The following is a 27,541-nucleotide window of genomic DNA, read 5'->3' on the forward strand; positions in this document are numbered from 1 at the left end:
CCCCTCCCTTTTCTTTCTTCAAAAAAAAGTGGGGGAAAGAAACCCCTTCATCCCAGCAGCAGCGGCTTGGGTTCGTAAGGTGAAAATAGTTCGGAAGAAGAGGCAAAAAAATTTTAAACACCGGGCTCGTATCTTGAAAAGTTCATTAGAAGAGGCGTTCGGAAGATGAGGTACCACTGTACTGGTTGTAAGACAGTTAATGTATAGAATTAGCAGACACATTGAATGTAAATTACAGTGTAGTATTTCAAAGTTTTTGTATACAATTTCTTGATTATTTTCTTTTATTTTAGGCACATTGTTATGGGTACAAAGAAATATCCTTTGTAGTACTTTCATTACCACTCATGAGCTATGTGCAAGTTTCCATTTGCAAATATGGCAACAGCTCTATGGAGTCCTTCATGTTGTTTATGCTTGATGGCTTGATTATATATATTTGATTACTCAACTAGATAGTATCAGCAGTGTTAGTGAGCATGGGGTTTGATTCCTGTTTATATACAGTAGCTTACGCCAGTTTATTTATAGCTTGTAGTTGTCGTCTTTCTTTCTTTCCTTTTCTTTTTTTCTTTCTTTCTTTCTTGTCCTCCATCCTTCTTTTTTCTTCCTTCCTTCTTTCCTTCCTTCCTTCCTTGTGTTATTTTCTGTTTGATTGTTTGTCTAAGGTTAATCACTGCTTAGTGAAGTATTTTATCCTGAAAGAATGTATTCTGGTCCTGTTTTCTTTGCTTTTTTGTGTCTTTTGAATAGTGTGTAAATATGGTTTATTTCTATGTATCCTATGTAAGAGCCATAGTGGCAAATGGTTAGAGTGCAGTATTGTGGGCTACTTTTCCTGACTGCTGACTGTAGTTCGGCAGTTCAAATCTAGCTAGGCTCAACGTTGACTCAACCTTCCATCCTTTTGAGGTGGGTAAAATGGTGACCAAGATTTTTGGGGGCAGAATGCCGACTCTGTTAACCATTTAGAGAGGGCTGTAAAGCACTGTGAAGCATCATATATGTTAAGTCTAAGTGCTATTGCTATTTATTAATGGCTGATTTGTTACTGTTAGAAATGTTCTTAAATGTTTAGGATTTACCTTGGTCTAAAATAGTTTTTCAGATGAACCTGTAGTTATAAAGCCTTGTATTGTAATATTAAAGAGTTCATATCATGTCTACTGATTGCTAGTAGTTGTTCATGGATGCGCTCTGCTAGTCTTCAGCATAATTGTTCTAAATACTGGCTATTACAATCCATTGTATGTTACAATTAACTTATCTTTTTTTCTTGGTTTGCTTAAGATGTTTTGGAGCACACAATTTAGTTTAATTGTGTGCTACAGTGATGCCATGTGTTATAATAGTTTGTATGTTTCTGAAACATTTTTGATACATGGTCATATTATTCTTTTCAATACCTTGTATTAATTATAATGTGGCTTGAATTATAATGTGGCTTGAATAATCAGGTAATTTTTGATAAAGTTGTATAAGCATCCATTTGCTGGAAGATGTTTTATGGGCTTACTTTTTTTCTGCAGTGTGTCTATGCTTGTCTGAATAATGTTCTTACACAATTCCTCTTGTGGGAGATAGGATTATTACTTTTGTAATGGGATACTTGATTAGCATGGTTTGGGTTTTTGAGATTTGTCTTTCTAGTTTGTTATCATTTCCTTTGCTCATGAGGATAGCCAGGAATGGTAGTGTGTTGGGTTTTTTCTTATTCTCTTGGGAATTTTGTTTCTTTAAAGATGTTATTGGTTGTTTCATGTGTCTTCTCTTATTCCTTTTTTAGGATTGCAAAAATGCCATCAACAAAGCAGACCCATATTTTTGGTTCTATGTGTAGAAGTGCAGTAGTTTCTAGATACTGCATTATGATCTCTGCTATGAGTCCTGGATCCATAGTTTCCCCCTGATTTGTGGTTATATCTTTCCATCAAAGTAGAAAGTGAGGCAGGAAATATATATAAATAGGGAACAAACCCTTCATCTAGACATGGGTTCCTGCCTGGTTCTATAGAACTTGTAGTAACTTGGCAGCCTGGGTAACTAGAACCGGCAGTGACCGAGGCCTGCCATGTTGCATTGGCTGCCGATCAGTTTCCGGTCACAATTCAAAGTGTTGGTCATGACCTTTAAAGCCCTACATGGCATTGGACCAGAGTACCTCCGGAACCACCTACTACTGCACGAATCACAGCAACCGATAAGATCCCACAGAGTTGGCCTTCTCCGGGTCCCATCGAATAAATAATGTCGTTTGGCGGGCCCCAGGGGAAGAGCCTTCTCTGTGGCGGCCCCGGCCCTCTGGAACCAACTACCCCCAGAGATTAGATCTGCCCCCACCCTCCCTGTCTTTCGTAAACTACTCAAGACTCACTTATACCGCCAGGCATGGGGGAGTTGAGACGCCTTTTCCCCCAGGCTTTTTTATACTTTGTTTTATGTTTGGTATGAATGTGCTGTTTGGTTTCTTTAAAATAATGATAGGGTTTTAGATGTTTTTTTAATATTAGATTTGTTCTACTACTATATTGTTTTTATTACTGTTGTGAGCCGCCCTGAGTCTTCGGAGAGGGGCGGCATACAAATCTAATAAATAATAATAATAATGTCCCCCGAGCCAGTTCTCTCGTTTTTTGCTTCTGTGCATGCGCAGAAGCTTTTTTAAGTACTGAGCATGCACAGAGGGTCATTTCCGGGAAGGGGTGAGCAAAGCACGCGCACACAAAATATGCATTTCCATTGCAATAGGAACTGGTGGGGAAGGCAAGTAGAACCCACCCCTGCCTATATCCACTAGTACCGATGATCATATCCATATCCATAATGAAACATTTGCAGAAAAACAACCAAGTTAGAGTACACCAAGGTTCTATAGCTCAACCCTCAGCTGAGTATATTCTATTGTATTAAAAATAATTATTTAGAGCAGGTATCCCAATCCCTTTAAAAATGCATTTGGCATTTTCAAAACATGACTTTGATACCCAAAAAAGATGGTTACGATAGCAAATTTGCCAACTTCAGTGGCTGTTCTGACCTAGGCTTCCTGATTAAATAATACGGCACAAACAGCGTCCCCAAAACTTCTTTTATTTTAACAGCTAGTAATTATTTTCATTGTCAGCCATAATAAGTCCCAAACAAATGATAACAAGTCCAACAACAATCTTTTGAGGAAAGGCAGATAAACAAAGGAACATTGATCTTCGTTGACAAACTGTCAAGGATCAATCAGCAAGAAACTTGGCAAGGCCAAACAGAAAGAGAGCTAGAATGTTGAACAAAGTTGCTTCCTGCAACAAACTTTTTTGTGTACTCCATTTTTATAGTCGATGGGAGGGGCCAATTATCTTCAAGGTTTACTCCCGAGTAGTCCTACTCCTCTGTAACTATTCTTGCTTTCTGGCAGCTCTGTGCATGCATACATTGAAAACAAGCTCCCTTTGTTCCTCTGCCTTGCTCATGTCAGCCTCTGAGACTCTGGAGTTTGGACAAACCTCCCCAATAGCCCGTGCTGAATCCCTGCCTCTGGCACCAAGCCTTCTCCAGACTCCAGGCCTGGCCCATGTTCCTCCCCAGCCTCCTTGCTGCCAAGGACCACAACAGTGACAATGAAAAGCAAATTAACAAGGCTTTTTGCCACTCAGACCCTCAGCTTTGTTTTTATTTGTTCGTTTTTCTGGACATGTGAATGCTTTTACAAGCAAGGCATTTAGCTGCAGATTCTACATAGACATTATTAAAAATAAATTCTGGAGACTAATGCTTTGCTTCGCTATATGACATCCACCTTTCCAATTTTGTTTAAAATTTTCCATAATGTAAAATATAAACTCACAGCGTTTCAAGCTGCGTTTGAAAAGAATATTTCTATTTTTACAACACTTACATTGCTATTAGTTTTTCTTCTGAACAACAGACCTGACATGTGTTTTTACAAAACTAATTTAATGTAGTGATGTCAATACATCACTAATGTTTTTCTCCTCCATCACAACATGAAATTAAGATGGCTAAATAGCAATCATTGGCTTGATGCCCCAAATGTAATTACCTATGTCAGATGCAACATTGAAAGCAGGCTTTTTCTGTGTATCTTTGCAGGAGCTAGCATTTCAGACGCAATATTTATTTTATTCACTTCTTGTTTCAAATAGAAACATAGAAGATTGACGGCAGGAAAAGACCTCATGGTCCATCTAGTCTACCCCTATACCATTTCCTGTATTTTATCTTAGGATGGATATATGTTTATCCCAGGCATGTTTAAATTCCATTACTGTGGATTTACCAAATATTTGCCAAATCCTCATTTACATTTTATAGATGTAGTTGGTTTATGCTTAGTATTTTTTTTAAGTTAGTGAAGAATTATATTCGACCATTAATCTTTATATATTCTTTCTAGATTGTTTTCCTTGTATTCAGTTCTATAAAATATTTATTTATTTGTTTATTTATTTATTTATGTATCTATCTATCAAGATAAAAGGTATAAGTATAAACATGAATATGAATACAGTAAATACAGGGTATAAATAAATAGTGACAATAGGACAGGGATGGTAGGCACTCTGGTGCACTCATGCACACTCCTTACAGACCTCTTAGGAATGGGGTGAGCTCCAAGGTAGACAGTTTAAAGTTGAAACTATGGGGGTTTGATGAAATAACAACCGAGTCAGGTAGAGCATTCCAGGCATTGATCACTTTATTGCTGAAGTCATATGTTCTGCAATTGAGTTTAGAGTGGTTTACCTTGAGTTTGTATCTGTTGTATGCTCATGTATTATTGGAGTTGAAGCTGAAGTAGTCATTGACAGGTGTGACACTTTAGCAGATAATTTTGTGTATTATACCTAGGTCAGACCATAGGGGCATAGTTATAGGTTGTCCAAGCCCAAAATTTCAAGCCTGATGGCATAAGGCAGTGATGGCGAACCTATGGCACGGGTGCCACAGGTGGCACGTGGAACCATATCTGCTGGCATACGAGTGATTGCACTAGCTCAGCTCCAACATGTATGTGTGTGTCAGCCAGCTGATTTTGGGCTCACACAGATGCTCTGGGAGGGCGCTTTTGGTTTCCAGAGTGCCTCCAGGGGGATGGGACAGGGCATTTTTACCCTCCCCCAGCTCCAGGGAAGCCTTTGGAGCCTGGGGAGGGCAAAACACGAGCCCACTGGACCCACCAGCTGTTTCTGGCCTCCAGAGGGCTTCTGAAAGGCAGGGGGAGCTGTTTTCACCAGCCTCAAGCATTGAATTCTGAGTGTGGGCATTCCTGCATACGCGATAGCGTGCACGCACACTCTTTCGGCACCCGAGGAAAGAAAGGTTCACCATCATTGGCATAAAATATTTTTGTGTGAGCAAAGTGGAATACTCTTCCCATGAAATACCTCTGGACTCGCTTAATTGTATAAATGTCCAATATATGGTGCGGATTCCAGGCAGATGACCTCTATTCAAGAATTAGTCTGGCAAAGGTTTTGTATGCCCTGGTTAGCAGTACAATATTACCGAAGAAGAAGCTTCGCAAGATTAGGTTGACAAATCTTAATGCTTTTTGGCAATGCTGTTACAGTTACCCCTGGTGCTTAGACTGTTTGAGATGAGTACTCCAAGATAAAAATGAGGTACAATCTCAAATTGTGGTATTCTGCTGATTCAATATATTTAATGTTTTCCACCTAAATATGGGTGTTTGTAAATCTAATGCAGCCTAAGAATTTTCTAGCACTCTGCAGTAGGAAATGAATCAAAAGTGAAGTTTTGTTGCATGCATACTAGAAACCTAGCTAGTCCAATGTACCAACCAATCTGATGTATCACAAAAGTTTAATAATCATATCCTGTTTTTGTTCCTAAGCAGAAAGAAGTGAGCAATAATTGAGGCAATATGGAACTATCATTAATAATACCAGTCATAATTGTATAACTATGTAACCACATAAAACTCTTTTAAAACCACCCATGTTGTTCACCGTTACTACATCTTGCAAAAGCTAGGCTCTTGTATACCTCCCATGTGGTAATAAAATGTTTCACTATTATTATTATTATTATTATTATTATTATTATTATTATTTATTGGATTTGTATGCCGCCCCTCTCTGCAGACTCGGGGTGGCTAACAACAGTGGTAAAACAACATGAACAATCCAATTAATAAAAACAACTAAAAAACCCTTATTATAAAAAACCAAACATACACACAAACAAACATACCATGCATAACTTGTAATAGCCTAGGGGGAAAGGATAACTTAACTCCCCCATGCCTGGTGACAAAGGTGGGTCTTAAGTAATTTGCGAAAGACAAGGAGGGTGGGGGCCGTTCTAATCTCTGGGGGGAGTTGGTTCCAGAGGGCCGGGGCCGCCACAGAGAAGACTCTTCCCCTGGGGCCCGCCAAACGACATTGTTTGGTCCTGAGATTGAATTGAATGCATACTGAGTTATACACGCTGACTTTGGTCTGTATATTATCTCCTGGTTCATCTAATTCACGGGGTACTATTGAGAGTTTAAAAAGAGGTGAAAGTATTATTTATCCACTTAAAACTCTTGGGAGATATTTACTAAGTTTTGGAAATATCATATTTTATTTGTTCCCTAAAAAGAAATAACCAGACACACAAGCAATGGAAGGGGTTGGAGAGAGTCAGTCAACAAATGAGCAAGATTTGACAGTTGATTTTCACAGAGATCTTGAAAGCACATTTTCCGTACAGTATTTGTTTATTTTGAAGATGTTTGATATTCACATATTTTGATGATTTTTCCTAGCCTAAAATTTTGGCCTGAGTGGATTTTGGCTTTTTTCAGCGGCTTTATTTTTGGTTGCTGTATTCTATTTTATTTTCTTCCCCTATCCCTTTGTTTGATCTGACAGAAATAACAAATCATCCCCCAGGATCTACCATAGTAAAATATACCCACAGGAAGCAGTTTTATACTTATTCTTCTCCTTGTTGAAAACTGTGCTACTGCAGAAAGTTGACATGATAAGGCTGTCAAGGACCAACAAGATATCTCTAACAAAATAGATGGAATGCTACCATTTTGTAGCTTTGGGCATTTCCTGAAAAGTAAAGATAGAAGAAGCAAATATACTGTATTGTTAGAATATTATAAAATATTTGTCTGCGTTTATGTTATTAAAAGTGATGATCAATATATATCTTCTGCATCCAAATTTCCTACATTAAAGGACTTTAGAATTGATCATTTAAATATTGTTGTATGCATGCCTTTATAAAAACATAAGTACAGTGGTACCTTTACTTATTCATTCCGTCACCAGTTTCTTAAGTAGAAAAGTTTGTAAGAAGAAGCAATTTTTCCCATAGGAATCAATGTAAAAGCCAATAATGTGTGCGATTGGGGAAACCACAGGGAGGGTGAAGGCCCTGCTTCCTCCCATGAGATTCCTAGAGAGGCCTTATGGAGGCTCCTCCCTGCCTTTTCCGGACCTGTTTCCTCCCACGAGATTCCTAGAGATGCCCCACGGTAGCTTCTGCCTGCCTTTTCCAGTTACAGTTTCGGAGGCTCGGGTTTGTAAGTGGAAATGGTTTTTGAGAAGAGGCAAAAAAATCTTGGACAACCGATTCTTATCTAGAAAAGTTCGTAAGTAGAGGCGTTCTTAGGTAGAGGTACCACTGTACCTTCTCCCTCAGGGTAGATATAGCATCCAGGTATGGGTTAATTTTGTCTGCTCTCTGATTGGACTGATTCCGTCAAGAGAAACCATTCAATCAGGTCTCTCTCTTCAATTTCACTCCATGCCCCCCAAGGTTTTGTAAGTTAATAATGGCTGGAGTTTACATTGTCCCAAAGGATATGAGAAGATAATACATTTAACACTGAATTTAGTAGAACAATGACAGAAATTTCATTTTGATTTAGTAGCTTTCTATTATATAGGAAAATGTTTTTTCTAATGTGTTTTACAGACTGATGGAACATAAAATGATATTTAAATATTTAATATAGTCTTGTGCATATAAAGTAAGGAAGTATAGATATTATATTATTTGATTTACTAAACTTGTCTGTTTTTTATTTGACTCATAAAAAACAATGCTTTAGATGGTTATATTTTATTTCTATAATAAGCCAGAACAACAACAAAAACCTCTATTAAAATACATTTCCTCATGATCAAGTATCATTACAGGATTTGCCTGATTAATTCCACCCTTGACCCATCATTTCTGCTGTGACCTGTCCCACAGAAAGAACCCATAGCTGCAATAAATAAAAGAATATAATACCAATTTTTGTTTATCTGCTATATTATTGTTTCTACATGTAATTTCTAGAGGGGGAAAAAATCAGAGCACATGTTACCAATTGCTGAGTGATTTCATCTATTAATGGAAATGTATGTTTCTACTCTTCATTATTCATGCAAAAAGATGGCATGAGTTTTCATTCTTTGCTGGAGCAAGGTTATAAGAAGATAAAGGCAAACTCTACATCAAATAGCCAGCCTTTTTTAAAGTAACTTTAAAATGTTAATTTATATTTTAATTCTATAATTACTGCATTTTTCAGAGTAAAAGAAGGATCTAGAGATTTTAGAGGTGGAAAACAAGGGGAAAGTATTATGAACCAAATGGTGTAGTAATATATCATTTAATAAAATACCAGTGCAACAGAATACTTTTTACAAATACAGTGGTACCTCGGTTTTTGAACGCTTCTCAGTTCGAACAAATCGGTATTCGACCAGGAAATTCAAGAAACTTTTGCCCTGAAATCCGAACAAATATTTGGAACTCGAACACTCGAGAGAGCTGAAGATAGAAGCCGGCAAGCTACAGAGAGAGAGAGAGAGCCAGGGACAGTAGCAGGCGAGCGAGAGAACTGAAGATGGAAGCCGGCAAGCTACAGAGAGAGAGAGAGAGACACGGGGACAGAAGCAGGCAAGCTAGAGGGAGAGACAACTGAGGAGGGGAATTTATTTTAAATTGTTTCGGTTCTCAACCAAATCGGTTCTCGACCACACTTCCAGAACGAATTGTGGTCGAGAACCGAGGTACCACTGTATGTATACTTTTTACAACCATGTACACTTTTTACAAACTTCAAACTTGCCAGCTTTAAGACTAGTGGACTTCAACTCCCAGAATTTCTCCTCCAGTCATGCTAGATTGGGTAATTAGAAAGCAAAAACAGCCTCATTTTTGTAAAAAAATTAGCCATTTTTCACCCTTTTTTAAAAAAAAAATTGGGTGGACAAAGGGTCAGTGGAGCCTGCAGGGAACCTCTGGGTGCTGGGGAATGGCAAAAATGTCCCCATTTTTGTGGAAAATGGGCTGTTTTTCACCCTTTTTTCCCACAAAAATTGAGGTATTTTTGCCTTTCCCCAGTCCCCAGGAACTCTCTTCAGGCTACACATATCTTTTGCCCCAAAATGGGACGTAGGGGCGAGGATTCGGGACAGCCAAAATGGCTGCATTCAATATATAACAGTGTTTCCCAATCTTGGCAACTTGAAGATATTTGGACTTCAACTCCCAGAAGTCCCCAGCCAGCGAATGCTGGCTGGGGAATTCTGGGAGTTGAAGTCCAGATATCTTCAAGTTCCCAAGGTTGGGAAACACTGATATATAAGATGCACCAACATTTCCACCCTTTTTTAGGGGGGGGAAGGTGCATCTGATACTCTGAAAAATATGGTAATGTTATATAAATATAACACTAGCATATTGCTTTGTAGTGGAAAAACTATGGCCAGTAGATAATTTTTTGCCAGCTTTGTCTGTCATCCAGGTGCCAGATATTTAAGTTACTTTATGTTCTAGGGACTTTCAAGTAAGCTTGGACAAGATTGCCTTCAACAATAGGACTATTATTTTTAAAACTGGACACATGACTGATCCCTCCCAAAAGTGATAAATATTCTGTAGTTGCCTTTCAAAGATGCTGTTGTTTTAAGAAGGCAACAGCTTGTTCATGCCTTTGACAGTTCTTGTCTTGTTTAGCCTTCAGGTATGATAATTTTAAAGGAATAGATATGGATTTTATGTCCTTGGCTTTCTTTATAACTAGGCAGAGATGTTAGAGGGAAAAAATCCTGAACTATAATCCCAGTGACTAAAAGTTTCATTTATACATATTCCATTTATAGAAAGCTTATTTGAAAATCTGATAATTCTCCACTTTGCAATGTGACCTTTTTTCCTGAGGCAACTATGATATGAGAAGCACCTTGCCAAGTTATAAAAAGTAGGAAGTGGTGATACCAATTATTATTGTTGTTGTTGTTATTATTATTATTATTATTATTATTATTATTATTATTATTATTATTAATTGGATTTGTATGCCGCCCCTCTCCGCAGACTCGGGGCGGCTAACAACAGCAACAAAAACAGCATGTAAATCCAATCCTAAAAATATCTTTAAAAACCCCTTATTTGTAAAACCAAACATACATACAAATAAGCATACCATGCATAAATTGTAAAGGCTTAGGGGGAAAGAATATCTCAGTTCCCCCATGCCTGACGGCAGATATGAGTTTTTAGGAGCTTACGGGTCGGGACTGCCACAGAGAAGGCTCTTCCCCTGGGCCCCGCCAAATGACATTGTTTTGTTGATGGGACCCAGAGAAGGCCCACTCTGTGGGACCTAACCGGTCGCTGGGATTCGTGCGGCAGAAGGCGGTCTCGTAGATACCCTGGTCCGGTGCCATGGAGGGCTTTATAGGTGATGACCAACACTTTGAATTGTGACCGGAAATTGATTGGCAACCAATGCAGACTGCGGAGTGTTGGTGTTACATAGGCATTTTTGGGAAAGCCCATGATTGCTCTCGTAGCTGCATTCTGCACAATCTGAAGTTTCCGAACACTTTTCAAAGGTAGTCCAATATTCTAAAACTGATTTTTTAAAGACTAGATGAGACATGGGACTTTCTTGGGAAATCAAATCAGAAATAAAGGATTTAAAACAGTTGGAATTAGTAGCCACAACGCGAGATAGAATCCCATAAGTCCTCTCTGAGCATGATTAGATCTAAATTCAACTTTGAAAGATGTTTACATACTGTACATTCCTTAATGTTGCATTATAATTTTAAATATGAGTAAGTACTGAAGATAAGCACTACTGGCTCCTGTGTTATAGACTGTAAAATACAGTATTTCATTTTTTTCCTTCATTTTAAAAAAACAGCAAACTATAAACTCCATTATAGTCCCTTGCCTTGACCTAAACCCATGGGTAAACTTCCAATAGCTTTGAATATAATAAATGTCAGTAAAGCTAAAACTAACATACCAAAATTACCGAAACTTTGACTAAATATATGGTAATAAAGTTATATCCTCAAAAATAAACATAGTATTCTTTAATGTATGATACAATTCTAATTTTAAAAGCTCACCATTGAGTTTTTTAAGTTAAACTGGGCAGCTGTAAGCAATTGCTGTCAAGTTTCACGAGCACCAAAAAGCATTTTTTATCAGGAGAGGAGGAATAGTTTCAAATTCACAGTAAAGCCTTCTACTTTCAATTCAACCTACTCAAAACTGCATTTTGTAATTTTAGCATTTAATTTTGAAGAGAATAAGATTCCTTTCAGCCAATGGTCTCTAGGCGCCTTAAATATATAATGAAATCCAATGTTGTTTCTTATACAAATAAAAACTGAAATTAACTGGGCACATGGTGGGTGGGCAAAGGGGAATACATGAGACCCTTTCACGAGAAACAGTTCCATTAGTAATTCCAGACAAACATGTTGGGAAAACTCTGTGACTTGCCCTAAGGCATACATTCTGATAAGTACACTTTATTTTAAGTTTTCTAGCATGTCTGATGACAAATAAAACTAAGTGGAAAGAAACAGTCATTGTACTTCATTTATTTTTAGCCAGTGTACCAAATGTAATCAAAGACATATTCATTTCACACACAGCCTATATGCATAATGCTGTTTCAATAGAGTTAGTTTGTATATTTATATTAACTATAACAATATTCATCCTCACTGTCTCTTTTAGCTGTGCAGAGAGAGAGAGACAGACAGACAGACCCAAAAGGACTTTTGATCCTTTTTTACTCTGCAAGGTTAATTTATTTAATCGGATGCCTTTCAACCAAATTTGGTGACATTACAGTACAATTGCTTATGAGTTACTGTAGTTTTTAGTAGTTTGGTAAAGGATATAATGTACATAATATTTTAAGATATCCAGGAAAGAATCATACCACAGATGGCAAGAAAGAAAATAATTTTTGCAGAAGACTTAACTAGCTTGCAACATTTTTAACAGATGAACTCTTTGACAGAAATAGATAATTTCTGATCATTGCCGGTCACAGCTAAAAAGAATAAGCTAGAGCAATTGGAGCAAGTATCTAATGACTAACTGCTAGTTAGGCTAAGTATCTGTTTAAATAAATGAATATGAATACAGTGTTCCCTCGATTTCCGCAGGGGATGCGTTCCGAGACCGCCTGCAAAGTTGAATTTCCGCGAAGTAGAGATGCGGAAGTAAATACACTATTTTTGGCTATGAACAGTATCACAAGCCTTCCCTTAACACTTTAAACCCCTAAATTTCAATTTCCCATTCCCCTAGCAACCATTTAGATTATTACTCACCATGTTTCTTTATTAAAGTTTATTTAAAAAAATATTTATTAAAGGTGGACGAATGTTTGGTGATGATATATGACATCATTGGGCAGGAAAAACCGTGGTATAGGGGGGGAAACCGCAAAGTATTTTTAAAGTTCGAACCCGCGAAAATTGAGGGAACACTGTACTTCTATTTAAACAGTGACTTTCTTGTATGATACTGCACAAAACCAGCTGGGTGACTTGGACCAGTTACTCTCAACCCTCAGAAGCAGTCAATGGCCAACCATTTCTGAAAAATGCTGCTAAGAAAACTTGAAACTGCCTTTTCCAGTGAATGCTTCCTTGAAGGCACAAATAAATATATTATAGAATAAAAGAAAATCAAGTGTTACCCTTGCCCTGATCTAAGAAACTGACCAGTCACACCACTGGCAAGAACAAATTGACCTTTTGTACCAGCAACCTGCAAATGTAAGGAAGAAGAGAGAGAAAGAGATGGAGAAGAGAAAGAGTTTCCAGAAAGAAAGAATGAGTGACACTACACTTGCTCATCACTCATCACACCCGCAAACATAAGGGATCCCATCACTGTTGTGCAGTGTTCTCAGCAGAAAAGAGCTACCGAGGAAGAAAGAAAATATGTTTCTTTGTTTAGCAGTCTTATAAAATAGACAAGAATTCCTGTCTGCTTATTGTGTCAACCAAGAACTTATAGTGGTTATTGCTTCTTTAAAAAAAAAATCCCTTCTAAGCTTTATGCATTAATGTCAAATTGAAATAAATAATCTCCAGCTCTATTCTCACTGTTTCTGAACATTTTAATGCCATTTAACAGCCATAAACACAAATAAAAAAGCAATATCTCATACCATTAGTATGAAACAATAACATTTTCAGGCTGCATATGCTATTTACCCAGTGTGCTGTCACTCATGTCTGCTCTAAACAGAATACAATCAAGTTAAGTTTCTATACAAAAAGCAGTAGGAATTATTCTGCCTCCTTTGTTGTGTGGAACAAAAATAAAACAGAAATACAATAAAGAGGACTTAGTTTGTCTTCACTTACATTTCTTTAATATGGCATTGCCTTAGATTTAAAGGCCTTCTCTGTGGCGGCCCTGACCCTCTGAAACCAACTCCCTCCAGAGATCAGAGTTGCCCCCACCCTCCTTGCCTTTCCTAAGCTCCTTAAAACCCACCTCTTGAAATATTCCCTCCCCCTAGGCTTATAAAATGTATGCATGGTATGTCTGTGTGTATAATTGGTTTCTTAAATAAGGGTTTTTTAAAAAATTAACTTAAATATTAGATTTGTTTATATTGTTTTATTACTGTTGTTAGCCGCCCTGAGTCTACGGAGAGGGGCGGCATACAAATCTAATAAATAAATAAATAAATTATCCTGCACATGGCATTTAAATTTGTTGGGTTAATGCCTAAACTGTAGGCATTCCTTCAGACCAGGAGTTCCTAATCTTTTTGCCCTTACAGTTCCCTTTTATGTAATCTTAATATACACACTTTCCCTAACAATTTAAAATGAACAATGAAAGCCATATCTTGAATCTTTGGGAAAGGTGGATTTATTGTAACAAGATAACTAAAATGTTCTTCACATCTGCCCTGGGCTCTGTATCTTCTCAAAAGAAGGACATGTCCCAGTTTGGGAAACCCTGCTTTAACCTTTTATATGGCCGAAAAGTATTAGTGCCATTTCATCCTTGCTGCTATAAATGTAAATGTCATATAACATATTGTCAAGTTCCATATTTGGCGTTTACATGGGTGGAACTATTGTCGATTTTCCATCAGTCAGACGTGTAGGCAATAGAAGGAAGAAAGGAATCTGGTCATGCTCAGCAGTATGAATTTCAAAGGAAATGACTTCAAAATAGTTTTATCTGGCTCCAAAAATAGGAAATGGCCTTATGCCAAGCTAGACTCTTGGACTGTTTTCTTTGGGATTATTTCCTGCAGTGATTGGCAGTAGCAATCCTGATTTGCAGTATTACAAGGAAAATTCAAGGACTTCACCTAGGCTCTTTAAATTATGTGCTTGGACAATATTCTTCCTCTAGCGTATGAGATGAAACACTCAGCAGGCCCCAGTAGTATCTTCAAACACCTAATTAACATAAAAAAGCTCTATTCATGCTATAAAATTGGAAACAGCACCAAGTAGTTGTTGTTTTTTCTATGCTATAAAGGAAATCTTTTAGCCTCAAAAAAGTAAAAGCTGATTTGTCATTTCTTCATGCACCCGAGGAAGTACACTCTACACTATGAAAGCTTGTGACAATATACATTTATTATAATTTAAAACTGCCAAAAGAGACTTATTCCTGTTGTGACAGAAAGTTCCTGTGTGTGTGGTGAGATTTTGCTGAAGCATGGTGCTGTTTAATTGTGATGATTTGTTTGTTTGTTTATTTATTTATTTATTTATTTATTTGTGATTTGATTTGATTTGATTTGATTTGATTTGAATGCCACCCCTCTCCGTAGACTCGGGGCGGCTAACAACAGTGATTAAAAAACATCATGTAACCATCCAATACTAAAACAACTAAAAAACCCTTATTATAAAACCAAACATACATACAAACATACCATGCATAAATTGTAAAGGCCTAGGGGGAAAGAATATCTCGGTTCCCCCATGCCTGACGGCAGAGGTGGGTTTTAAGAAGCTTATGAAAGGCGAGGAGGGTGGGATTGATTTCAAGATTATGATAGTTTTGTCCATTTGTTTCACGATTACTGGAGTATGTTGTTATTAGTATTATTTTAGATACCAAATGGCATTAAAAAACCCACTCAGAATAAAAATAATGTGCACCCTTCTGGAAACCACCAGCTTTTGGCATTCCTCTGTGTAGCTTTTCTGAGTGGAGTGGTCATCTATCAAATATGTATAATTGATCCTATACTAAGCAGGGGGAAGTGGACTTAATTATTTTTATAATATTTTCCAACTTTCTTGATATAGTAGGCATATATTTAACATAAGTTAAATACAAGGTTATTGATTGGTGATTTCAGATAATAACTTTTAATGTTTTATTGTGTGAATACCATACATTTAGTAAAAAGTAAAAATTTAGGGGTAGTGATTTCTGACAGTCTCAAAATGGGTGAACAGTGCAGTCAGGCGGTAGGGAAAGCAAGTAGGATGCTTGGCTACATAGCTAGAGGTATAACAAGCAGGAAGAGGGAGATTATGATCCCACTATATAGAGTGCTGGTGAGACCCCATATGGAATACTGTGTTCAGTTCTGGAGACCTCACCTACAAAAAGATATTGACAAAATTGAACGGGTCCAAAGACAGGCTACAAGAATGGTGGAAGGTCTTAAGCATAAAATGTATCAGGAAAGACTTAATGAACTCAATCTGTATAGTCTGGAGGACAGAAGGAAAAGGGGGGACATGATCGAAACATTTAAATATGTTAAAGGGTTAAATAAGGTCCAGGAGGGAAGTGTTTTTAATAGGAAAGTGAACACAAGAACAAGGGGACACAATCTGAAGTTAGTTGGGGGAAAGATCAAAAGCAATGTGAGAAAATATTATTTCACTGAAAGAGTAGTAGATCCTTGGAACAAACTTCCAGCAGACGTGGTAGATAAATCCACGGTAACTGAATTTAAACATGCCTGGGATAAACATATATCTATCCTAAGATAAAATACAGAAAATAGTATAAGGGCAGACTAGATGGACCATGAGGTCTTTTTCTGCCGTCAGACTTCTATGTTTCTAAGTAGCCATCCCAACAGACTCTTATTGATTTTTCTGGTGCGATTCCCTTTACTTTTAAACCTATATAAGTGAAAAATTAATGACTGTATTTCATCAGAATGTATTTGAATTTCAAGACAGACACAAAATTTGCATAGCAATATCAGACTACAGTACATACTAATTTTGAGAGATCTCCATATCCTGGCTATACTTTTTAAGGCTAAAAAACCTTTAATATCTATTTTCTTTCCTACTCTACCCCCAGATTTTGGGATGGGGGAAGGAATATTATCATTACAGCTAGTTGTATACAGTCAGAGATTTAGACTGGATATGTCATTTCTGACCTTCCCAAGTATCTGGAATAGGCATTAATTTTATTATTAAAACCGTGAGCTTACTGCTGCAATACTTTGATGTACTCTAGTGTGAGCAATAGTTTTTGTCTATTGTTCCTCTCTTTTTCCCTCATATTCACTTACCTTTTCCACTTTTCTTTACCTATCCCCTATTTTCTTCTCTTCCCAATGCAATTGTTTCTTCCTTATACAACATTTCCTCCTAGGGTTTTGTTTTTGTTATTGTCTGCTTGCTTGTCATTCTTTATTTTTTGCTATCCCTGTTGGAAGAAAGGAAAGGAACATATGCTTGTATTTATATATTTCAGTGTGACAGCAGTTTGTGTGTTCAAATGGGTATATGCAGCTGGAGTCATTTAATTTTGTAATGAAACACCTTGGGGTTTTGTCCCAGCATTGTCCTTTTCTGGAAATGTGGCTTCTGATAGTATATACTACAAACACACACACACACACACACACCCCTATGCAAATATATTTATGTGCTTCCCCACACAAACTTTGCACACATTTGTTGGAAAAATATGCAGAATTATTTGCAGCTGAAGCAGTCAACCATTGCTTGGGGGTGGACAGGGGCTGTTATGCATTGCACAAGATCTTCTATGTATGTTGCATGTATTATTCTGTTTTGGAACAAAAGGAGTACACTCCAGAGACTCAGACATACTCTCCTACCTATTTCAGAAATAATGTATTCAGAACAAGCCCCAAATAGTATATAGAGGAAAAAAAACAAAAAGAATAGGATGAAGGGGGACATCAGCAAGCTTTAAACATAGGAAGTTGACAAATATAAGAGATGAAAGAGACTGGGATTTTTTTTTCTTCAGGTAAGCAAATTGTTTTCGGAAATAGTTGGAGCGTAGTTTATTTTGGGAATATCAGGAATATTTATTTATTGGAACATTTCCTGGCATCTATTTTTAAATAACACTGCCTGTTCAATTTGATGGATGTCTGTTTAGAAATCATTGAATTTAATGAGCTTACAGAATGGTAAGTGGACCTGGGATTGCAGTATTAGATTCAATTATCATCTAGTGAATGTGATTTGTGGAGATTTTCTTGAAAGCTTTACATTGAGTTCACTGATATTTTGTACAAAGTATTCACTAGGTTTTTCAAAAGAGATAAATATTTGAATCCTGTGGAAAATAACCTAGTACATAACCTACTGTGCATGTGCTGTATATTAAGGAATACCTATTTAATGTTTTTACATATATAAATATGACGTGGGTAGGATTTTGGCAGAGGATGGAGTCAAATCGTTATAAATAAATAAATGACAGAACATGTGTTACAACAATGTGCAAAAACTCTGTCCTTTCGGCAGCTATTGCTCTTGTTTTTGTATTTAATTTTTCCCCTTAGACCTTCTAATTGCATGTAATACTCTTAGTTTGAAACCTATTGAATAAACAGATGGATTTCAAACTACTGGAAATAGGGGTGTTAGACTAATTCCTTAGTAGCATTGTTCTTTGGCAACACCTAACCATTGCTCATTTATGCTATAGCAATATCCTGTTCATTTCAACGTGCTCTGTGTTTTACTGCATTTTAAGAAAAAGTTGAGTGTAACCAGTTTTTATGTAGATTTTGTAAGAAGAGCAGGATAGAGGATAGTAAACACAATTCAACACTGCTGTTGCTAGCATAACTGTTCACAAATCTGCTGCCGTAGTGTCATGTGGGAATTTCCTCTATAGATTGTTATAAAACCATATCATTTTCATTATAAGCAGTCAAAACTGAAACTATTTTCCATATCATGACTTTTTAAGTCAGTGTCAGCGTTCCAAATAGCATCTGAGAAATAAATCTTCATTGGCTAGGGGATTCTGGGGGTTGAAGTTCAGATGTTTTAAAGTTACTAAGGAGTGATGGTATCCATTCTATACTGCTGGATGCGATACTGTATCCTGGGCAGAAGGCGAGCAATAATTCCAGTCCGCTTTAAAACTGGAAACTTGCATTGCTAGCACTTCATTAATTGCGTCACACATTAGGTCTTTTTCCGACAACATGTCTTCAGCACCAGCACCAAGTCAACTTGTAACTTTCAAATGTGCCAGGTTTGGCTGCCGTTATTTTTTTTTTTTTAAAATGATTGTTACCGTTAGTACAATTTTTGATCTGCAGAAAAAAGTAAGAAAAATTGTTGGGAAAAATAATACTGGAAAAATGCAAATTATTGGATGCATTACTTATTATTGATAACCTCATTATTAATGATTAAATGAGCAATGAAATAGCACATTAACCTGAAGAAGACTGAGTAAGGAAATGCTTCTGTACCAAGGAAAATGGTATTAAAACATAATTAAAAAATGTATATTTGGGTTAATTGGTTAATCTGCAAGTAGATAAACAATTAGCAACCTAATTATCTCTATCGTGTCTAGTTAATCTGATGGAAATATCCACATTTGGAATACTGTGTTCAGTTCTGGAGGCCTCACCTACAAAAAGATATTGACAAAATTGAACGGGTCCAAAGACGGGCTACAAGTATGGTGGAAGGTCTTAAGCATAAAACGTATCAGGAAAGACTTAATGAACTCAATCTGTATAGTCTGGAGGACAGAAGAGAAAGGGGGGACATGATCGAAACATTTAAATATGTTAAAGGGTTAAATAAGGTTCAGGAGGGAAGTGTTTTTAATAGGAAAGTGAACACAAGAACAAGGGGACACAATCTGAAGTTAGTTGGGGGAAAGATCAAAAGCAACGTGAGAAAATATTATTTCACTGAAAGAGTAGTAGATCCTTGGAACAAACTTCCAGCAGACGTGGTTGATAAATCCACAGTAACTGAATTTAAACATGCCTGGGATAAACATATATCCATCCTAAGATAAAATACAGGAAATAGTATAAGGGCAGACTAGATGGACCATGAGGTCTTTTTCTGCCATCAGTCTTCTATGTTTCTATTTGTATTCTCCATGAATTATATTTCTCTTTTTCTAATTCAAGATCCCAGATGCTTATTTTATTAGAGACCCTCATACTTTCCTCCTTACAAAGGACTTCATTAAGGTATATGTTGTGTTTAGTGCAGAGAATTCTCACAAGGTCTTAAGCTGCATGTCCTCACAGGTTAACATTTTCACATGCATTTGCAGCTACTTGAAATAGCAATGATTAGTGGAGTAACTGAAGCATGCTTGAAAGAACCAACACTTGTCTACAAAATACTAACACTTGGATGAGTCTGCAGCCTAGGAGAAGAGCACCCAATGAATTTTCTGGACTTTTTTTCATGGCTGACTTGGGATATGCTTGTATTGTCAAGGAGTGTGTTGACCTATATTTTTGATGCACATTGATTGTGACAAGCACTCTGCTTTCCCTGCAGGCCATGGAGGCACAGATACAGAACTTTGGACAGACGCCATCTCAGTTGCTTATCGAGCCACATCCTCCTCGGAGCTCTGCTATGCACCTGGTGAGATAAAACTGCTTGTTAGGGATTTATTTCCTTTGAATCCAAGAATCCTTCATTAGTCATAAATTCCCATTTAAGCAACACTTTATGTTTTCTCACTTCCCAAGAAACTCAGATTTTCTGCCTGTTTGTTTCTGTGTGTAGGAAATATATGCTGGCAGAGAGGGAGAACTAAGATAATGAATATTTATTATTTATTTATTACTTAGATTTGTATGCCGCCCCTCTCCGAAGACTCGGGGCGGCTCACAACATGTAAAAACAAATCATAAGCAATCAGGCAAATTTAAAATATTTAAATATTTAAAAAAACCCATATGCTAACAGTCACACACACAGACATACCATGCATAAATTAAACGTGCCCAGGGGGAGATGTTTCAGTTCCCCCATGCCTGACGGCAAAGGTGGGTTTTAAGGAGTTTACGGAAGGCAGGAAGAGTAGGGGCAGTTCTAATCTCCGGGGGGAGTTGGTTCCAGAGGGCCGGGGCCGCCACAGAGAAGGCTCTTCCCCTGGGGCCCGCCAACCGACATTGTTTAGTTGACGGGACCCGGAGAAGGCCCACTCTGTGGGACCTAATCGGTCACTGGGATTCGTGCGGCAGGAGGCGGTCTCGGAGATATTCTGGTCCGATGCCATGAAGGGCTTTAAAGGTCATAACCAACACTTTGAATTGTGACCGGAAATTGATCGGCAACCAATGCAGACTGCGGAGTGATGGTGAAACATGGGCATACCTAGGTAGGCCCATGACTGCTCTCGCAGCTGCATTTTGCACGAATAAGTGATTTATCCAATATTTGATTCTTTAAATGAGTTTCCTTTATAGTAAACATGTTTATGATTAACAATATATTCTGAAATTTAAATAGCCTACGTTGTTACAGTAGAAACATACCATGGTAGATTATTGCAGAGATTATTACTAAATAAATTATTTATGTGATCTATGATTGCTGACTAGGTATTCAAAATGAGGAATTATAGTTAATCTCCTACTGTCTCTTCAGAGAGAAGATACTGAATACTAGTTAAACCTCTAGTTGTTTAGTTGTTTCTAAAGATTTTAGTGAAAGTCTAGAACATTTTTACACGGTTCTACTTTAGCTGCCATTAAATATTAAGGGAACAATTGTTTAGGCGACACTTCTTGCAATTGATTATATTTTCATTTGTTACATTTATATCCCTCTTTTTGCCCAGAAACAAAAGGCAGTGTACGTAGCATTCATTCCTCCCATTTTAATCTCAAATCAACAGTCCTGTAAAACAGATGAGTCAATCATTTCATGGTCATGCCTCCCTTTACTGCACTTTCTTGGTCATGCCTCCCTTTATTGCACCCAGTTTTGGCTCAGCCTTCAAGAGAGCTGGATGCAAAAAGAGCAAGTGCTGGAAAACAAACAGAACATTTCATTGGACTAAAAATGGGATTAAAAAGTGGCTATTGGCAGGCCAGCAGTGCAGAAGCTTTGGCATTTAGCCAAGCTGGTGTGAGAAAGGGGGTAGCAACTCCATTATTTGGAGCACGAGGCCCCCACAGCTTTAAAATTACTCAGAATAAGCAGCCCAGCAGCGCAGAGGCTTCAGGTTTTAGCCAAGATGGCACGAGAAAGGGGGTCAAAGGAAATCTACAGATGCAATTTATATTGACTTCTGCAAAGCCTTTGATTCAGTGGTCCACGACAAACTACTTCTAAAACTCAAATCCTAAAACTCAAATCCTATGGCATCTCAGGATCCCTCCTTAGCTGGATTACAGCATTCCTGCCAAACAGACAACAAGTGGTCAAAATAGGAAGCACCATATCCACCCCTGTCCCAGTTAAAAGTAGTGTTCCCCAAGGTAGTGTACTGGGACCAACACTCTTCATTCTCTACATCAACGACCTTTGCGATTACATCACAAGCAACTGTGTCCTCTTCGCCGACAATGTAAAACTCTTCAACACCACCGATAACACAACTACTCTCCAAAAAGACCTTGACGCTGTTTCTGAGTGGTCTAACACATGGCAACTCCAAATCTCAACTAGCAAATGCTCTGTCCTACACATTGGGAAGAAGAATCTGAACTCCAAATACGAACTGAATAATCAAATTATCCCAGATAATCCCCACTCGGTTAAAGACCTTGGTATACTAATAACAAAAGATTTAAGTGCCAAAGCCCACTGCAACAATATAGCCAAGAAGGCCTCAAGAGTTGTAAACATAATCCTACGTAGCTTCTGCTCTGGCAATCTCACACTGCTTACCAGAGCTTACAAAACTTTTGCCAGACCCATCCTCGAATACAGCTCATCTGTTTGGAACCCATATCGCATCTCAGACATTAACACCCTTGAAAATGTCCAAAGATACTTCACCAGAAGAGCCCTTCACTCCTCCACTTGAAATAGAATACCCTATGAGACTAGACTTTCAATCCTGGGCCTAGAAAGTTTAGAACTAAGACGCCTTAAACAAGATCTAAGTATTGCCCACAAGATCATATGCTGCAACGTCCTGCCAAACAATGTTGCTGCTGGTTCATTTCCTCCCGCACTGCATGGGCGTGCACCACGGGTGTGCACACATGCAATGCAAAAAAATCCCCTCCACCCCAAAAACCTGAAAACAATATGGTGACGCATGCACAGTGCTGGAAACTCAGCTTCTGCACATGTGCAAAAGGGAAAAAACGGGGAAAAAATCTCTACCCCCTCAAAAAAAATCATGGGGAAAATCCCCCCCCCCCCAAAAGATGGTGGTGTCCACAGACTTGCACCGATGATCCAGTTCCGTGATGTCATTGTGACATCACCAGCATTTACTAATGGTTCGAGTGAACCAATCCGAACTGGGAGGAACCCACCTCTGTGTATCCTCCTTTAGGGATGTTACCTGCTTTGTGCTGTCTTCTACTAGACATTTAAAGAAGATATACCTGTTCACTCAAGCATTATAGCATAAGTGCTGCATGACTAAATGGCTTTTTAGGTTACAGTACACTTCCTCATTCTGTTCCACATCACTAAAAATCACCAGGGAAATGTTAGATAACAGTAATACATTTTATTAAGGAGAATATATTCCGTGGTTTTGCCATTTTCAGCTTAGCTTAGTGTTCTTTACTATTAATGCTATTACATCTACTGTATTTTTTGGACTAAGACACACCAAGATTTGAAAGAGGTGAGTAACAAAAAAAGGTTTTGTCTTCTCTGGCCCCCAAAAGCACTCTGCAGGCCTTGCAAACTCTCTCCGCCCCCCTTTTTTTTTCAAAAAATGGGGTGTGCAATGGGTTTGGGAGGCCTGAAGAGGGCTCGGGGAAGGCAAACATGCCCTGTTTTTATGAAAAAATGGGACACTGAATGGGGATTTAGCGGGCCAAAAATGACTGTATTCGGTGTATAAGACGCATCAACTTTTCCACTCTCTTTTAGGGGTGGAAAGGTGCATCTTTGGTCAAAAAGAGGGCGGGGAAAATATTTACTGACCCCTCACATCCTGGACACAAATTGTTTCAACTCCTACCCTCAAAACGTCGCTGCAGAGCACTGCACACCAAGACAATTAGACACAAGAACAGTTTTTTTCTGAACGCCATCACTCTACTAAAGAAATAATTCCCTCAACACTGTCAGACTTTCTACTAAATCTGCACTTCTACTAGTTTTTCTCATCATTCCTATCACCCATTTCCTCCCATGTTGACTGCATGACTGTAACTTGTTGCTTATATCCTAAGATTTTTATTAATATTGCTTCTTCATTGCTTATTTGACCCCTATGACAATCATTAAGTGTCGTACCACATGATTCTTGACAAATGTATATTTTATTTTATGTACGCTGAGAGCATATGCACCAAGACAAATTCCTTGTGTGTCCAATCACACTTGGCCAATAAAATTCTATTCTATTCTATTATACTCCGAAAAATAGGATAGTTTTGCTATTGGCTTTTATAGAGCTCCTAACTCAATTCCTCCAGTTTATGTTTCTTCAGTTTGGGTATTGCATAAGCCTAATGGATGACTAAACTACTGCTTCTGTTTGACATATTTACTATATAAACAACTGTAAGCATTTTAGTGAGGTTTTCTATTTGTTAATGTTGACTGTATCATCACATGTTCTGTAACGGTAAAGTAATGGACATTTGCCATGACTTTTCCATATTTCCTTTATTATAATTCATCAGTAGCCACTTCTCTAATTTTGCTAGTGGTCTTGTATTTGTAGAGGTAGCTGTCTAAATAACATTTTTCCGCTGGATGTGTAAGTACTTCCTGACTCTCTTAACCTTATTTTCCCTTCAGACCTTCTCACTAATTGTGTTATTCTTTCTGTTTTCTTCCATTCTCTTTTCCTTTCTACTCAACAGTGTTTCCTTCCACAGAGCCCACTTATGTTTAAAGATCAGATGCAGCAAGATGTTATAATGGTGCTCAAATTTCCATCAAATTCTCCTGTCACACACGTGGCAGCCAATACACTCCCACACCTTACAATTCCTGCAGTGGTGACTGTGACTTGCAGCCGGCTTTTTGCAGTGAATAGATGGCACAATACAGTAGGTATGTGTTTCAAGAGGGATTTTTTTGATGCGTTTGTATATTTTCGGTCAGGCTTGTATTGAATGTCATTACCCAAATACATGAAAATATTTATTTTCAAAGGAAGGTTTGTAAATAAGTCAAGAACATGTTTAAAAATGTTTCCTATAACTTAATCCACCTCTGAAGGTATCATTGGATAAATTAAATGCCACCTTAAAACACTCACACACACAACCACATATATACATATACACAAACATACACACTGACCTACATAATCTGTCTGGTATTCTTTTGAATGCTTGTTTATACCCTCCCAATTTAAGTATAAATTATTTAACTAGATTGCATCTGAATAACAGTGCCTTGCTAGGGCCAAGCTAGTTATATGTTCACTACTTTAGCTTTTTAAAAAGTGATTAAAATATACAGCAGAGGAAAGAGACTGGGATTTTCTTTTTAAGATCAAGAGTATGGATGAAAACAGCTGAACCTCTAACTTAGCCATTTTGCTTTCTTGCCTAGTGATTCCCTATTCCCCTCCAGAGAGGGGTGGCATACAAATCTAATAAATAATAATAATAATAATTATTATTATTATTATTATTATTATTATTATTATTATTATTAATTAGATTTGTATGCCGCCCCTCTCCGTAGACTCCGGGTGGCTAATAATAATAATAATAATAATAATAATAATAATAATAATAATAATAATAATATGTGTGAACCATGGCAGGAGGAAAGCACTGGAATTTATTGGAGTGGTGAGAAGATTCAGTTGCAATCACTTCCTTTATATACACTCCTCCCTGGTATCTATACATTAGATATCCACATGTTCTATTTAATGCATTAAAATGTAGTAATAAACATGACAGTCTCCATCTAATTTCATTCAGATACAAATGGAAACATATAGGAAACAAACCATAATAAGAAAAATTAGAACACTGATTTAGGAATAGAGAAATAGAATGTAGGTAAATTATTAAACAGAGGTGCAGCAAAATGGGACCGGAACCTAAATTTCTACATCTGAAACAAATGCCCTCAGATAGGTCTTACTTTGGGACAACAACATAGTCTTTTGCTATCCTGTCATAAATTTATATTAAACTGTAATCCTGATAAGTGAAAGCAAAATATTTACTACAAAAAGTTTCAAATATCATCCCTTGAACAAGCTACGTTGATAGTAACATTAGCCCACTTTTCCCAAGGGGCTGTTTTTAATTAAGTTTTGAAGACTCACTCTTTTGAGGTTTAGATGAATATTTATTGATTGAATAATTGATTGATTGATTGATTGATTGATTGATTGATTGGATTTCTATGCCACCCTTCTCCAAGGACTCGGGGTGGCTCACAACATATAATAAAACAATACATAACATTTCGGGTCCAATTCATTAAATATAAAGCTAAAAACCATAAAAAACCAGTCATTCCTATTCAATAAGTTTATCTCAGTCCATTCATCAGCCAGGGGGCAAGAATCTTATGGCCCCAGACCTGGCAGCATAAGTGAGTCTTGAGACTCTTAGGGAAGGCAAGGAGGGTGGGGGCAGTACGAATCCCCATGGGGAGTTGATTCCAAAGGGCCGGGGATCCCCCTAGGCTCCGCCAACCAACATTGTCTAGTTGACGGGACCTGGAGAAGGCCAACTCTGTGGGACCTAACCAGTCGCTGGGATTCATGCGACAGGAAGCGGTCCCATAGATATTCCGTCCCGATACTATGTAGGACTAATATAAAACTACATTCCACTAATATATACCCTGTTTCCCCGATAGTAAGACACCCCCGATTGTAAGACGTATCGGGGGTTTCAGGGGGGTCGGCTAATATAAGCCATACCCCGAAAGTAAGACATATGTCTTACTTTCGGGGAAACACGGGGGGTATTGCCGCCTCCCTCTCATCTAGCTGCGCGCCGCCTCCTGCCCACGTCCACACCGTCCCCCTCTCCATACGTCGCCGCGCCGTCCCCTGCACTTGTCACTGCCGCCTCTGCAAATTTACTCGGGCACATCCCTACTCCAAAGAAACCTCCCCCCCCCGCCCGTCACAGAATGTAAAATGCATATACACTAAAAAAACACATTTTACACAGTTTTTTTAGCTGTCAGTGCCCCTTTAACAATATAAGACATACCCCGAAAGTAAGACATAGTGGGGCTTTTGGGGATAAAAAGAAAGTAAGACACTGTCTTACTTTCGGGGAAACACGGTAATATCAGCATCTTTTCCAGCATAATTATTCATTAATTCACTCATTCTATACATACAGAGAGAGACAGAGAGAGAGTTTTTCAATAAAGTAAAAATATACAAAACTAACAATTAGTAATTATCATTTTAATGTTTGCCCCATCTTTTCTGACCCATTTAATTCCAAAATCAATTCCATAGTTTCTTCTTTCAGGAAAAAGTCCATACAGGTTTCCATTCTTAGAAGAAGAAGAAACGCTCCTTGTCATTTTGTAATTTGGAAAGCAAGAAAGAAGGAAATATTAGGAATCCCATAGTGCAAACCTAATTTTATATAGCCATAAATGACATTTCTTTTCTGTTCCTTAGGCCTCAGGGGAGCACCAGGATATTCTCTAGATCAAGCTCACCACCTTCCTATTGAAATGGATCCATTGATTGGTATGTTATGCTAGATGGAAAATAAATAAGAAATAATTAGTTTCAACAATAATTTAGTGTATAATATTTTCACGAATTAAAAGTATTAAAAATAGAGAAAAATGATTGCAGCTCACTAATTTTACACTATGAAATATACATTATGTTGGGAGAAATTGCTTTATCTCTTAAA

At 37.7% G+C, this 27,541-nt stretch overlaps 1 protein-coding gene across 6 annotated transcripts in view; it reads left to right on the forward strand.

Annotated features, from left to right (window-relative positions):
* The window catches only part of NBEA (neurobeachin), a 428,967-nt gene that overhangs the window by 378,675 nt on the left and 22,751 nt on the right, over positions 1-27,541 (forward strand). For 5 of the 6 annotated variants that reach the window (XM_070749906.1, XM_070749905.1, XM_070749900.1 and 2 more), the window contains 3 exons: positions 20,073-20,162; positions 24,536-24,728; positions 27,298-27,369. In XM_070749906.1, the coding sequence (XP_070606007.1) occupies positions 20,073-20,162; positions 24,536-24,728; positions 27,298-27,369 (355 nt within the window). Of the gene's footprint in view, positions 1-19,690; positions 19,754-20,072; positions 20,163-24,535; positions 24,729-27,297; positions 27,370-27,541 lie in introns of all 6 variants that reach the window. The other variant, XM_070749903.1, reaches the window with a different exon arrangement.

The sequence above is a fragment of the Erythrolamprus reginae genome, chromosome 4, assembly GCF_031021105.1.
Source record: "Erythrolamprus reginae isolate rEryReg1 chromosome 4, rEryReg1.hap1, whole genome shotgun sequence".
In the NCBI taxonomy this organism is placed as follows: Eukaryota; Metazoa; Chordata; class Lepidosauria; order Squamata; family Dipsadidae; genus Erythrolamprus; species Erythrolamprus reginae.